Raw genomic sequence first — 15,705 nt, forward strand, 5'->3', positions numbered from 1 at the left:
CATTTTTTACCTGTAACACCCAATACTGAAAGTGGCTGAATATAGTTGAATGGTCTGTTAGGCCTAGATACTAAAAGCGACATATTTTATAAAAAAAGAAATACACTCTGTTGAAAAAGCAAACAGTCATTAAAAAGCCAGAACAGCCTGCCCAAGTATGCTAGTCTGGAGCGTGGAATTCATATTTCATTGTACATTTATTATTTATACACATTCCTGGCTTCAGTTGTGTTTTTTCCCTGTGTAATAAGTAGCATTTCCATGTACATGAGTTTTTGGCTCTCCAGATGTTTTGAATGTCCCTCTAGGCCAGTTCAGATAGATTAGTTTTTGAATCTGTCTTTGATAAACAGCGAGGCAAGGGTAAGAGAGGAAAGAGAACCACTTTCCTGGTATTCAGGCTGAAAATATACACATACCTCCTGTGAAATAGCTGCGTTTGAAAGATTATATGCTGTTCTAGATGGCGATCAGTTCCCCATATTTCATACTTCTGTTCTTAAAGCATGCTACTTGCTATTCGTTAAGAGACCAGGGCAATAATTATTAAGTTCAGTTTTGGTTATAAGATTGTATTTGAAAAGTTGGCTTTCAAACGGAGAGAGCAGTCCTAAGCAGGTGTGTTCTGTAGGGCTTAGTCCCAGGAAAGTGTTCTTAGGATCACACTGCTAGTTGGTTTGGGAGCCTGTGTGTCCCACTTCCTGAACGATCCCCCCCCCCCCAAACCAGAGTAGCTTTCCTCTCTTCTGCCAAGTTGCCTCCGGGAAGTTGACAGGTGTTCTCACCTGAGGTTTAGAAGGGCCTCCTCGTCTTGGAGTGGACAGCCTGGTCCTGTCTTATGTGCACATGGTAGCAGACCGGCCAGGGGAGGAGGGAGAGAGACAGCGTTTGTTTCTAGGGGCTAGCTCTGGGATGGTCACTGTGGCTCGCTTTGCACGAGCCTGTCCCATGTAACACGTTGCCCCGGGGCACCGAAGTGAAGACTCAGTGCTTTTTAGAGTGTCGTTAAAACAAAGACTTGTTTCTTCTCTGAGAAATACGTGAAAAAATCTAGAACTTTTTCAGTGGAAATTTTGTAAATTGTAAAGTACTGGGGGGGAGTAGGTGAGTTACAGCTTTAGCATTAATGACTTTCTGGGGTCAGTCTTCGCATTTTGAGACGCTGGCTTTCAGCCTTGCTTGCCCCGAGAGTAAGCTCATTACTCAAGATCTGCCGTGGAATTAAATGATTTAAAGACTGGCGACCACTTTTCTAAATTAGGTGCAAACTCCGAAGAGCTAGCTTGCATTCTCAGGATGGAATACGTTTTAACGTTTCGCAATTTGAACTGTGATCCCCTTGAAAGAAAGTGAAAGTGCAAACTCTGATCCACAGTGGATAATAACAGTAAGACTTTCCGCCTTCTGCTAGCAATTATGAATAGCGGCATCTGCAATCATACTAAACCTGCAGTAGCCCCAGACGACTTTAAATTACCATGGAGAGCTCTGCCTCCAGATAGTCTTGTTATTGATAGGTACAATGAGAATAAATTCAGATTCCTGGGTATCAGCATCATGTTTAGTTACTCTCCCCCCCCCAGCCCTGTACGAAAGCCTAAATACTGACTTGAATTTCATAGCAATTAGATAGATTTTTCCAAGCAAGCCTTCCCCGACAGATAAATAATTTAGTCTCTGTCTTGGAAAAATTAATGTTTAGACGGTTGACTAAGGCCAGTGTTGTGTGCTGGTGGGAAGAGGAAGACAGTTTGCTGTTTGTCTCCAGGGGAGAAGGATAACTGAAAGCGCATGATCAATATACCTCTGCATTTCCTCTGACATGCGACATGGCTATTCTGTATTAACTTTTGATGTCAGCGCTGTGTGTGGTCTTGATGTTGTGGGCCTCAGATTGATTTATTTGTTAGGATTTTTCTTGTCCCCGCTCACCCAGAGGATCTCGTGGCAACTTCCAGCATCAAAACAGATAAAAAAGAGAAAACAACATAAAAACAGGGCACAGGTGTCATCCGAGAGTGCGTTTTACAGGGTAGAGGCCACAGCTGAAAAGGCCCTTCCTCTGGTGACAGCTAACCAAGCCATCTTGGGGCTGGGCACCAGCAAGAGGCCCCTAGAGGATGACTGAAGGGAGTGCAGGGGATCCCATAGGTATGAGGGGCCCAGATTATTAAGAGCTTCAAAGAGAGTCGTGTGAAACTTGCAGCATTTTAGCATCCATCAGGAACTGGTTGGAGTCTGGAGAATTTCTGCTGATGTCATCCCTGGACAAAAAAAAAATGCTTTTCCTTTTTTGTCTTTCTTTCGGGAAATGTCCAGGAATCGTAAGATTAGTACACCAGTCAACTGACAAATCACACGTGGTCGCTATTGTCAGCTGACTGCCTGTTTATGGTTATGTATTCCATGAAGCTGAGAATGCCACTGTCTAGTGGGAGTGTGCTGTTTTTATCTATATATCTAATAACAAAGGAGCTCCCTGTGTGCGGATATCTAAATCTACACATCGGGGGCACCTTGGGGGCAGGTGTGCAGAAAAATCTGAAAGAGTGAGCATGGGAGTTAATGAGATGAAGCTGAATACAGAGAAAAAAAATATATAGGGGGGATATTTAAATCCCCAAAAAAGTAACAGAGCGCCCCTGTGCATGCGCAGGGAACGCTCTTAGAACGGCTTTGCCGCTGCCGCTAGAGGAGGGGGTGGGGGGGACAAAGCTTGGCCGGCCGGTGGCTGTAACCCGCACATCCTTTGCTGCTGCCACCCAGGGGGGAGAGAGAAAGTTTGGCGGGCCAAGCTCTGGCCTCGCCGCCGCCGCTGGGGGGTGAGACAGCTTGGCGGGCCAGTGAGGCCTATCAGTCAGTAACCGCAAGATGTTTGTGATGGAGGAGGAGGAAATTGGATTTATACCCTGCCCTTCACTACCTGAAGGAGTCTCAGAGCGGCTTACAATCTCCTTTCCCTTCCCCTTCTCGCAACACCCTGTGACGTAGGTGGGGCTGAGAGAGCTCTCTCGAGAACTGCCCTTGATAGAACAGCTCTGAAAGAACTTATGACTGGCCCAGGGTCACACCAGCAGCTGCATGTGGTGGAGTTGGGAATCAAACCTGGTTCTCCCATGCTCCTAACCACTACACCAAACTGAAGTAACAGATAGTCAACTGCCCATCCTGTAGCAAAGCACTTAGTGGGTTTTCAAGCTTTAAGAAAGGTAGAGATGTGAAGCCTCCTCCACTGGAAAAGTTTGACTAAGTTGCATGTGCAAAGGCAGAATAGGGTACAGCAGACTGCAGTGCATGTGTGTGCTTTTTCTCTCCCTCATATTGCCTTTGTTTGCAGTTTTGCTTTTTAAGGTGTTTATGCTTTTAAATAGCATAAAGTTGCCTGGTAGTGTAATTTTAAATGCTAGAAAAATGAGGAATGATGCATTTGTACTAACATTAGTTAAGGGTTAAGAGCATACATATGGCATGTTTTTCAGCTGTCTCTAAAATTTGTGTTCTCACCCCCCTCCCATATAGGGAGAAGACCCATCCTAGTGTTCAGACAGAGATATTTCCTTTTCTTTGGCTGTTGCTAGTCAAAATTTGACCCTGTTTCAGTAAACCATTGGATATCTTTAAAAATGGGGGTTTGATGCTTGTATATGTGACTAGTAGTTTTGAACAAGTGATAATTCGGTGGAGTTTAATGGGGGTAAAGTAACCCTTTAGTGATGGATCTAAATTTGCATCTGATGCCACATTGGGTTTAGAATTTGTTCTGGTGGTGATTGAACTATTCTCCTTGATAAACTTGTTTTAGATAATTCATTTTATTCCTCGTAGATCTACTTCAGTATTGCCAGGTGTAGATTGCATGGCTTTAATTAGTACAGTGGGATTGGTGTTTGGAGGTTTCGGACACTTGTTCATACTGCGTACAGCAAAGGTTTGCAGATCAAACTGTTTCCCCAAAATATGCACCCTGACCTCCATCGGAGGAGCCTGAAGCAGTGCCACAGTCTTCCTCTGAATAAAGTTAGCAATTTAGCCAAGGACACCTGGTCAGTATCTAACTGGGTTGGGGGGGGGGGGTTTGAACCATGTAACAGGACAGACCTGGGGCATTCATGGGGTTTAAAAAAAAGAAAAAGAAAAAAATGAAGTGGGCTATAGGGGTACATTCTCGGAATGCAGTTTCCTCCTTCTGCCGACAACCCTTCAACTGGTTTCAGCACCACCTGCCATCACTGTCCACCTGGGTTCTCCTCCTAAATTCACCTTGAGACTGTTGTTCGAACTGAGGCATGTACCTGAGCTTGGGAGCAGCTGTGTAGATACTGAACGTAAGCAGCGGGAAGGCTCATTCCCATATCACCAAGAGAGGGTGGCATGTCTGTGAGCTGTGTTAGTTGATGTCAGTCTTATGTTTTATATGCTACCGCCCCTTTAAGTCTGAGCCATGTGGCTTTCTGGGGAAAATGGAAATGACAGTTAAAGATGGCAGTTAGCAGATTTCGGTGGTGGAATCAGTCTGGTCCTGAAAGTGTTTTAGTTCATACTTGGTGTATTCTTAAGAAGTTAAAATCAACGTTTTCTACACATCCTGCCTTTCCCCCTGACTGGAATGTAACACATGTAGCCCCATAGCCAAGTCTCCCCATCCATGACACCCTTGCACTCTTCTTCTACAATCCTCAATAGGGTTGCCAGGTCCCCCCCCCCCCCCCCCCTGGCAGGTTTTTTTTTTTTGGGGGGGGGTAGAGTTCCCTTGCTAGATCCAGGTTGGGAAACTCCTGGAGATTTGGGGATGGATCCTGGAGAGGACAAAGGACGTCGATTGGGTACAGTGGCACAGAGTCCACCCTCCAAAGCATCCGTGTTCTCCAGGGGAACTGACCTCTGCAGTCTGCAGATGAGCTGTAATTCCAGGGGATCCCCAGGTCCCACCTGGAGGCTGGCATCCCTAATCCACAAGGGCCTCTGGCTGTCGTTGTTTCGATCTTCTCTGTATTCAGCTTCATCTCATTAACTCCCATGCTCACTCTTAAGAGCCTCTAGACACTGGATCAGTTTTAAATATTTGATATTAAAATATTAAATACGAGTTTTAAATATTTTTAAAATATATTTATGCCCTGCTTTTTCACCTTCAGGTCTCCCACCTTGGTGACTGACATGCAAAAATGATACAAGAACGAAAGCGCAATTAGTCTAAAAACAACAGCATCAACATATAGTAGATCCACTAACTCCCCCCTCCCCCCCCCAGCTGATCTGTAGTTGTATATTGCTAAAAGTTTAGGAGAATAAAATGGCATCCACCTCTGCCCTACAATGATAAAGTGGGTGTCAAAGGAAATATGTTTGGGGAAGGCCTTCCGGGAATTGGGGAGCCATTACAGAAAAGGCTCTGCTCCTCCGTGGCTGTTGACCCAGCCTCCAAAGGCCGGGGTACTTGGAGCCAGGATGGAAACATTCTCAGAGAATAGGGGCAAGTTTGTAGGGAATAATCTGTTTGTCAGTTACCCGGATCACAGGCCGCTTAGACCTTTTATTGTGATATCAGAACACATGGTGTGCATTCTCAGCTTTTTATAAATGTTTATACATTTTTTTTTCATATAAAAGCCTTTACACAGTGCTTGTGTTTCTTAGCTGCTGGGTGTAGACTGCTGGCTTTATTGGAACAAGAGAGTTTTGTTCGCCACAATGGGGTGATTTCAGAAGTTCCGATGTTTGTTTTAAATTAGAATATGGCTTTGGTTTAGTATTTACAGTGTTGATTTTTGGTTCTCTGCCATACTCAAAAGTTTATCCAAAGCAGGCAGGAGTATCACAGGCCCTTGGGGTTTAAAAGAGACCAAGCCTCACAGTGGTCCATCCCCTTTTAATACTGGGCTGTGCTATGCAGACAACGCGTGGGTCTTTAACTCCTTATTTTTCCTTTCTAGGACCTGGCTGCATTCAGACGTCACAACACTTGTGTCATTAAATGAGGAATTGCACAACCTGTTTGGTTTTTTTAAAATTTATTTTTTACTCGATCACACGTGCTCAGTCTTGTATGGAGAATCCTTGTTAGAAATTAGTTCTAGTTACCCTTGAGGTACAACCGCAGGTGCGAGGGTAAAATTGGGAGTTGGTTTCCCTTTCATCAGTCTACAGACAGGGGTTCGAAACTGGGCTTGGAATCAAAGTGTATAGAGGGAAAACTTAGTTGTGTGTGTGTGTGTTTAATGTATCTGTGATTTAGACCATACATGAAGCTGCCTTATATTGAATCAGACCATTTGTCAATCAAGGTCAGTATTGTCTGCTGAGAACCAGCAGCTGCTTTCCAGGATCTCAGGTGGAGATCTTTCACATCACCTGCTGCCTGTTCTTTTTAACTGGAAATGATGGGGGTTGAACCTGGGACCTTCCGTATGCAAAGCAGAGGTTCTTTCGCTGAGCCACACCCCCTTCCCATGACCGTAAAGTCATGTGTGTGTGAATGGTTTTTGTTGATCATATCTGGACCAAAACCTGCATTGCGGTTGCAAATGAGGGTGGCAAGAAAACACTGTGGTTCTCCTGTGTTCCTGGGTCCCAGCCAGTGTTCCCTCTAAGATGAGTTAGTGTGAGCCAGCTCATAGTTTCTTAGCCTCCGGCTCACCCATTTTTGTCTTAGCTCAGGAAGGATGGCTCCGGCGCAAACTAATTTACACAGCAGCCAAATCGCTCGCTCACAACTTCAATGCCAGGAGCTCACAAAGTAGAATTTTTGCTCACAAGACTCCACAGCTTAGAGGGAACATTGGACTCCCAGCTAAGTGGAGATGGTTTCTAACCGTAATTCTCCGCATGAGAAGGTGAGGGAAGGAGGAGAGGGACAAGGCACACGTGAGCCCAGCAGCAAAACAGGGTCTGTGCACCTCCCAGCTTAATATCTGAATGTGGCCTCTGTGTTCAGTATGTTTGAGACCCGTGGATATTGAGATGCAGTAGGCTCCATTTCCCATTACAGAGATTGAGCTCTTGAGGCTGGGGGGGGGATACCTGGGAACACCATTAACGAAAACAAGCTGGGTTTGCTGTAGCCGGTTGTCTTCCAGGAAAGTGTGTGGCTGGAGTTCCCTCTCATTAGTGGAATTCCTGTTGCTAGTCTGTCATGACAGACTAATGAGTTTTCCAGGAGAGACTTTTCCCTCTACATTTGAACTTCATGGATGCGTTAATTTCCTGTTACGTTTAGAAAACCCTGCCTTCTCTTTCAAGGATCTCCTTTTTTCCCTTAAAGGTATCTTCACTGTATAGTGGAAAGCATGGCAGAGAATTGCATTATGGATGGAAGAAAACCCCTGTGCCATTTGGAAATGAGCTCACCAAAAACATTGCTTAATAGAGGCTTCATAGACATGTCACAAATATAGCTCAGTTTACCTAAATGATGAAAACCATTCAGACTAGACGTGATTTGGGAGCTCTGTGAGGACGGTGTCTGTTTGTTTTACTAATTCCCTTCCCTTACCACTCTCTGATCTCCAAAGCAACGGTATGGAATTGCTAATTTATAATGGGGGGGGGGGGAGGGTGTACTATCATGTCTAGTTTGGCATTTAGGATTGGACTCCTGTGTTCTGTTGGAGCTTACAACTTCCTTCCACCAGATTCATCACAGGGAGACCTAGTGGAAGACCTGGGTGGGTAAGATTCAACCATTGACCCACAACTCCTTGCTACAGGATGAGGTGAATAGGTTGGCCTGTGTTGTGATAGTAAGGACATGCAGATTCTCTTAGTATGCGTGACAGGAAACAGCCAGCACTAGATTGCCTAAATGTAGCCACCACATCCTGCCGTCATAGATAGCATCATAAGAAGCAAAGAAGAGATTGGATTTATACCCCAGCCTTCAGTACCTGAAGGAGTCTCAGAGCAGCTGACAATCTCCTTTCCCTTCTCCTCCCTACAACAGACACCCTGTGAGGTAGGTGGGGCCGAGAGAACTGTGACCGACCCAAGGTCACGCCAGCAGCTGCATGTGGAGGAGTGGGGAATCAAACCCAGTTCTCCCAGATTAGAGTCCTCGCTCCTAACCACTATACCACACTGGCACGCCTAACCACTACACCAGGGTCAAATGAGTACTGTTTCTGCTTTGGTCACATTAGCACTTCTTTGAATGAGTCTTGAGATCGCTATAGGTGACTTTCATGCTTTGTACGCTCAAACTCAGGGTGATTTTTAACACTTACGTAGATGTCACTGGGTCAGGCTGGGCCTGAAAATTCTCTTTAAACCATCTTCGGTATCAGAGTGGAAGAAAGGCAAAATATTAATGCAATAAATAGGCATTTGTCTCTATTTCTGCCCTTGCTGATTCCGAGTAAACAAAACCAGGGCCTTTTACCATCATGGCGCCAGCTCTGTGGAATGGGATTCCTGAACAGGTGAGGGAGGGGCCCCTTCCCCAGAGATCTTCAGGAGGTGCTGCGAGGCCTCCCTCTATTCCAGGGCTCTTGAGGGGGTTGGAATGGCAAGCATCTATTCAGTAGGGGGGGAGAGGTCTGGGGTTTAGGCTTTCATTTTTGGTTTTAGACGGCGAGTGTGTGTTCTTTTAACTATTATTGTAAGCTGTCTGGAAGCCTGAGGAAAGGCAGGATATCAGTGCTGTAATAAATTATAATTAAAACCTTCTACGTCCTCCTCAGTGTAGTCCTTTTCCAGGATTACTCCAGGCTCAGTCAATTGAAATTGGTGGGCTTAGACTGGACTGACTCGGCATACAATGGCTCTGCTAGACTGGCTAGGGTTGCCAAGTAGTACTCACCTCTGGAGCGGGGGACTCCCGGGTGGATCCCGAAGCGCGCGCCGCATGCACATCACTAGGAAGTGACGGGCCCGCTGGGGGGGGGGGTCCCCCCGGGGCCCGATTCCACGGCAGCGGAAATCGGGCCTCCAAAGCGGGGGTTTACCCGCCCCCGCCCCCCACTTGGCAGCCCTAAGACTGGCAGCACTTCAGGTGTAATCCAGGGCTGATTTATAAGTCAACGTACGTAGGCTCAGACTGTTAACCTCTCAGTGTATAGGGTCTTAAGCTTTGTGAATACTGTTGTGTTGTCGAAGGATTTCACAGCCCGAGTTCATTGGTTGTTGTAGATTTTCCGGGCCGTATGGCCGTGGTCTTGGCATTGTAGAACCTGACGTTTTGCCAGCAGCTGTGACTGGCATCCTCAGAGGTATAACACAGAAAGACGGAGTACTCTCTGTGGCAATGTGAGAAGAAAAATGGTAGGCAGGTAATTTATATCTACTCAGGAAGGTGGGGTAGGGCTGAGTCATTATCTTGTAGGAGTTCCCCAGGCTGTGAGCATGCTAATGAAGGAGCTTTCCTGAGGAGATTCTTTTGCATAAGGATTAGCCGTTGAAATTCTAATCTTATCTGTAGTGCTGTTGTAAGATGTAGAGCATTATGTGTTTTTTCAGGACAGGAAACCATGCCCTGTTTATTTTTAAACTCTCTTCTTTCCTATTGAAATTGTGTTTATGTTTATGGATTTCAATGGCTTCCCTGTGTGATCTGTGAATACTGTTGCATAATTTGTTTGATGTATCTCTTCCAGCCTTCATGAAGAGATTATTGACTTCTACAAGTACATGTCTCCCAGATCCGAAGAGGAAAGGATGCGGATGGAGGTGGTCAATAGGATAGAAAACGTTATAAAGGAGCTCTGGCCCAATGCAGAGGTAAGACCCAACCACCCCTTTCGCTATCCTGAGCTGCCGCTTCTGTTTAAAATGCACCTTTTTCTGTGCCGCTCTGGTGTTTGTTTTCTTCTTGCACCATCACTTCCTGTCAAGAATTGTAGATGAACATTCGGCATTGGCTAAAATCCTACTTGCAGAGGTCTCTTTGTACTGTATAAACCCTTGAATTCGCAAACAGAAAACCCCTGAAGTCTGCAATAAAACGATACAAACAAGATGCGTTTTCATAACTTGAGTGGGTTGATTTAAAAAAAACAAAAACAAGGAAAAAGTACGTGACTCATCTTTCGGAATGGGATTGTTCTGAATTGTTTGCATGCGCATTTTATACCTCCTCAAACCCAGAAAGGAAGGAGTGGGAGTCCCTCTTTTGGGAGGGGAGCAACCGAGGCAAAGATACTAGCAACTTGTTGTGAAGCCCTTTCCTGTACTGAGGAACTACTGATGAATGGAAGCCCCCTCCCCCAAGACAAAAGAGCCACAAATCTTCCATTTAAAGCCCTATTCAGTCCTACCACAAGCCTCCTTCTCTCATTTGCCATCGTCCCTTTTAACATCTTCTTCCACTTGACTGTTTGTGGATCATCTTTACTTTCTTCTCCAAGACCTTAAAAAAAAAAAAGTATATGTACATATGGGATGGGTAGAGTACTGGAAAGCCCTTTACCCTCAACGCACAGAATACAGTGTCAAAAGCAAATATTTTGCTGAATTTTGGCGGTGGTGAGCTTTGAAATTTTTCTTTGCTACGCAGCGACCGCAGTGAGTTTCAAAAGGGCACTGTACGGGCCATTGTAAACAAAGGCTGCGACTGAATAGCCATGCAGGTCCTGAGATTTGTTTGAAAAAACTCTGTAAATCACTTACTAGCCAAGGAACAGCTGTGCAAATCCACTGTGTGTTCTCTACCGCCCCCTGCCCTGGTCACCGTCCAATTCAGCATCTTCCCAGTTAACTCGCTGTTACTCAAATTTGTCAATGAAAATACTTCTGCCTTTTTTTCTCTTCCAGAAAGAGATTTCCAAATAGTTCCCCTCTCCCGTTCCAGCACTGATTAAAGGCTCATTGAGCATTCAGATGGCGGTGGAGAAGTTAGAGGGTTGCGTTTTTTTAAAAAAACAACAACAAACCCCCCCTAAATATTTGTACTTCTCCTGGAGTGCTTAAAAAAAAAAAAGGATTTAAAAACATGATGGCATTAAATTAGTATTTCAGAAAATATGGTTTTATTTATAGAAGCCAGCAATTGTGTCATTGGTTCAGCCGCTCTAGGGAATGTTCTTAGACGGAAAAACATTCCTCGTAAGTGAGAGCTCTCTTGGCTTAAATCGCGCTCCGCAGTGAGTGGCTAAGAGGAGCTTTAATTATCCTGGAGTAGAGATCAACGCGGCTGACGTTACATTTGTGTGAAAATGAAAGGTGTTTTTGTGGTGGTGGTGGTTTTGTTTTTAAAGGAACAGACCCCACATTGTGGAGATGTAAAAAATATAACTTGGCGTTTATCTTTAATGTGACGTTTCTTGTGTAGGAGACCTGGTATGTGCCTAGGAATACGTTAGAGGGGGTGGGGAGAGGTGTGTGCAGGGAACTGTGGGAGTACCCCCCCCCCCATGACTCTTGCTCCTTCCGCTTCCACAGTATCCCTCTGTCGTGATTCACTTGTATTGGTAAGGCTGGCCTAGATGGGTTTGATCTAGTGTCAGAGTGAGTGACAGCTAGTGAAGAAGAAGAAGAAGAAGAGATTGGATTTATACCCCACCCTTCACTTGGAGTCTCAGAGCGGCTTACAAACTCCTTTCCCTTCCCCTCCCCACAACAGACACCCTGTGAGGTGGGTGGGGCTGAGAGAGCTCTGACACAAACTGCTCTTTTTCAAGGACAGCTGTGCCAGAGCTTGAGACTGACCCAAGGTCACATCAGCAGCTGCAAGTGGAGGAGTGGGGAATCAAACCCGGTTCTCCCAGATTAGAGTCCGCACACTTAACCACTACACCAAACTGGCTCTAGTGACAGCATGTGACTGCAAGGAGGCTGGCTATAACCGGTTTAAGGCAGTCCAGCCTGGCACTGAGCATTGCACCTGGATTGCATCAGCTGTGTGCTGATTGGCCAGAGGCTGTATATATGTACAGAGCGTACAGTGGACTTTCTCTCTCACTTGGATTGATTGCAGCGGAGCACTTTGACACTAAGAACTGTATATAGGTGGAGGCTGGGTGTGAATAAATTCACTGTGTGTTTGCACCTAAGTTCTAGACTCCAGTCTTCTTTGGGTACTCTTAACTCCCTTTGGGCACTGACGTGCCAGCCAGCATTCCGTGCACCTCGACACCCTCCCCTAAGGTCGAGGATTGTCAGATAAGTGTCACCATTGGACTTTGCCATGGCTTGCGGTACAGCGTTCTCATGTTTTAATACTAGATTTGGGACCAATGTGATGGTATCGTTTTTGCGTAGCCTGTTTTCACTGATGAGGAATTGAGGTGGGAAGGGCACCTCGGGCATTCGTTGAGCTAGTTTCGATCTCCCAGGTAGAGCAATCTATTGTTTGGACTACTTACACACAATTTATTCCGACAGGAGTGTGTGAGACCTTCAGTGCTTTAAAAACTTGCTGGTGGTGGGAGGAAAGTTTGGCCTCTGTAAAATGGTGGGTGGGGGCCGTAGCCGATGCTTGCTTTGGATGCGAAGATTCCAGATTTAGTCCTGGGCGTCTTAAACGAATCTCAGACAGTGGTTACTGGGAAAGATCTGGAAGACTGGTCAAAATGGGTGGTTTGGGGGTTGGCCACCAGTTTTCAGTGTAAAGTGCCATCACAAATTTATGTTTGTTTAATCTTGTGCTCAAAAAAATGAATTCTATTTAGAGAATTAGAATTTATTCCAGTAAATATAGCTCTATAGAAAGTCCAGGACTCTCAAATATCTCTTTTAGATTGTAGTATAAATATGTCTTTTAAATAATAGTGTTTCTGGGCTGAGAAGATTTGGAAATTTGCTTCTGATTCTATCAGTTTAAGTGTGCCCAGTTGATTTGATGGCACATTGTTATTTATTTCCTTATACGCCACATTTTTGGCCAGTGGGAACCTAAAGCGGCTTCCGGTGTTCTTTCCCCCCCTGCATTTGTCCCTCACAGCAGCCCTGTGAGGTGGGTCAGGCTAAGCATGCATGACTGGTCCAGCGTCACCCAGTGAGCTTTCAAGGTGGAGTGGGCATTCGAATCTGGGTCTCTGACGCCGTAACCACTACTCTGTGCTGGCTCAGCTACCGTGATTGTTTGTGCTAGAGCTACTTTTGCACATTGTAAATATGTGTTTTCTGGAGCCATTTCTGCACAGATTCCAGCATGCTGTTGGCACTGGTATTCATCTAGTTTCTTTAAAGACAGCAGCTAAAATGTGGGAAGTAATAGGAGCTGAAGTTGGAAATCAGATTTTGCTTAGGAATAGATGACTGAAGGTGCGCCACTCATCCAACGTGGGAAGGATGGATTAAGATATAATGGCCCTTCTTTTCCCAGTATAACTGAGCTTACATCATTAAAAGCTTTTTTGTTCACAGAAAAGTCAGTCTTGAGAGATAATGGAACAGAGACAAGTAGCTTAATTTTCCTTGCATCACCACAGACTGTTTTGTTAGGACTTTAGTTTTCTCAGTAGTATCATGTAGAAATATAAAAAGTGGTTAGATTTTTTTTTCTTTTGAGCAACTTGCAAATAACTTTCTGATACTGTTCGCCAAAATAACTGTTAATTTATGTTTAGGGCTAGCACTGTGGAGCGGTTAGGACGCATCCAGAATTTTGATGTGCACAGACTTTAGATTCTGCCGTGGTGGCTTAGAGGTTAAGACGTTGAGCTGCAGACCGGAAGGTCTGTAGTTTGGCAGTTCGAGACCTGGGAGCCGCATGACGGAGTGCGCTCCCATCTCTGGCCCCAGCTCCTGCCAACCTCGCAGTTCGAAAGCAAGAAATTGCAAGTAGATAAATAGGGACCACTTCGGTGGGAAGGTAACAGCGTTCATTGCGCCTCGGCGCTTAGTCATGCCAGCCACATGACCACGAAAACGTCTTCAGACAGTGCTGGCTCATTGGCTTGGAAACGGAGATGAGCAGCACCCCCTAGAGTCAGATTCAACTAGGTTTCGAGCAAGTGAGGGCAACGGTTGTCAGTGTTACTAATCCTGCCATATATTTTATGATGAAGGATGTAACTTTTTTCCCTTGTTTTACAGGTGCAGATATTTGGAAGTTTTAAGACTGGTTTATATTTACCTACTAGGTAAGCAGAGGTTAATTGTCTTTCACTGTATTTGAGCTGAAGAGCATCTCTCTTCCCCCCCCCCCCCCAGGCTTGGATTCAATTCCAGAGATAACCTGGGTGGAGCTCTGACCTGGATGGCTCTGGGTGGCCTGATCTCATCCAGTCTAGAATGCTAAGCAGGGACGGCCACGGTTAGAATTTGGATGGGAGACCACCAAGGACATCAGAGTTGCTACACAGAGGCAGGCACAATGGCAAACAGCCTCTGAACGCTTCTTGTCTTGAAAACCCTATGGGGCCACAATTAACAAACAAGTTGGGTAGCAGTATGACAATCGTGCTACATACAAGAATACTGCAATAGTGCAACCAATACAAAATACTTTATAACCAATGACAGAATAATCATTCCATAATATTTAATCTTTTTTTTTTTTCAATGTAGACGCCGCGAGATGAACATGCAAGACGTCATGAAGAAGTGAAGGACAAATTCCCCGGAGTAACCGTTTCGTTTCGATATTTCTTTTTCATACAAACATCCTGACAAAAGACATAATTATTACTTATACCAGGAAAACATCCCAACCTCCTACACAAACTGCCAAAAATTTGAAGAATACATACAGTTCTGCTTCAGCATACTCATACAACTTCCCAAAAACATTGAAAAAAGGAAAAGATTAAATATTATGGAATGATTATTCTGTCATTGGTTATACAGTATTTTGTATTGGTTGCACTATTGCAATATTCTTGTATGTAACCCTATGGGGCCACCATAAGTTGGCCGCGTCTCGATGTCGTTTTCCACACACGTGGCAGCCAGCTTGATGTTGCGCAGTTCCATTGGAACACAGACTTCCCCTCCCTGTCCTGACACATTCTCCGAGGGGGAGACTGTCTTAATTGTGAGGGTTGTGTGCTTCCCCCGCTTTACATCTGAACTGGTGGAGTAGTGCTGTGATGTTGAAATGCCCCATGCACTTTCAGGCAACAAACCCTGACCACATTGTGTCACATGAGGACTTTAATCCCATGTGGGCCATTCTGGTTGAGATAATATGTCTCCTGCTTTCTTTGCCTCTGCAGATTTCTTTATCTCATAGTGAGTTGGGACATGTTTCCCCGAAGTCTGGTGGACTGGAGCGTTAGGCTGTGTTCTCTGGCGAGAATACACTTATTTTCATGTTAGGAAGCAGTTCAGGAAATGCAGCCTGTAAGGCTTGAGGGGGGACTTCTAGGTCGTACAGGAGTGTGAACTTGACAAGTTTCCCCAGCAAGGAAAATAGGTGTCAGGTCTCTGCTCTAGGTTCTGTGCAGAAAAGATCCAGTCATCTTGTTAATGTTGCATGTGCTTCATGAAGAGTCGTTCACTTGACATTTGCCTTCTTTTCATTCCAGTGATATCGATTTAGTTGTGTTTGGAAAATGGGAGAATTTGCCTCTCTGGACCCTTGAAGAGGCTCTCCGAAAGCACAATGTAGCTGATGAAAATTCAGTAAAGGTTTTAGACAAAGCAACTGTAAGTCGTTACTTCTTTTTTCTTTTTCAAAAATAAAATGGTATTCTGGGGGGGGGGGGGAACTCCATTGTAGTCTTTTTGTGCAGCTGCCCTTGGTCTGATGGACATTGCTCCTTAAAATTAGTAAATGATTGTCGCTGTTGCTCCTTCCATTCTCATTTTTGTGCAGATTCCACCTCCACC

General features: G+C 45.1%; 1 protein-coding gene across 1 annotated transcript in view; it reads left to right on the plus strand.

The window, feature by feature from the left end:
* PAPD5 (PAP associated domain containing 5) overlaps nt 1-15,705 on the plus strand; it is a 57,431-nt gene that overhangs the window by 23,467 nt on the left and 18,259 nt on the right. The window contains exons 3-5 of the mRNA XM_015419240.1: nt 9,588-9,711; nt 13,969-14,015; nt 15,402-15,522. Of these exons, the coding sequence (XP_015274726.1) occupies nt 9,588-9,711; nt 13,969-14,015; nt 15,402-15,522 (292 nt within the window). The remainder of the gene's footprint in view (nt 1-9,587; nt 9,712-13,968; nt 14,016-15,401; nt 15,523-15,705) is intronic.

Source organism: Gekko japonicus, unplaced genomic scaffold, assembly GCF_001447785.1.
Source record: "Gekko japonicus isolate JY-2015 unplaced genomic scaffold, Gekko_japonicus_V1.1 scaffold111, whole genome shotgun sequence".
NCBI classification, from domain to species: domain Eukaryota; kingdom Metazoa; phylum Chordata; class Lepidosauria; order Squamata; family Gekkonidae; genus Gekko; species Gekko japonicus.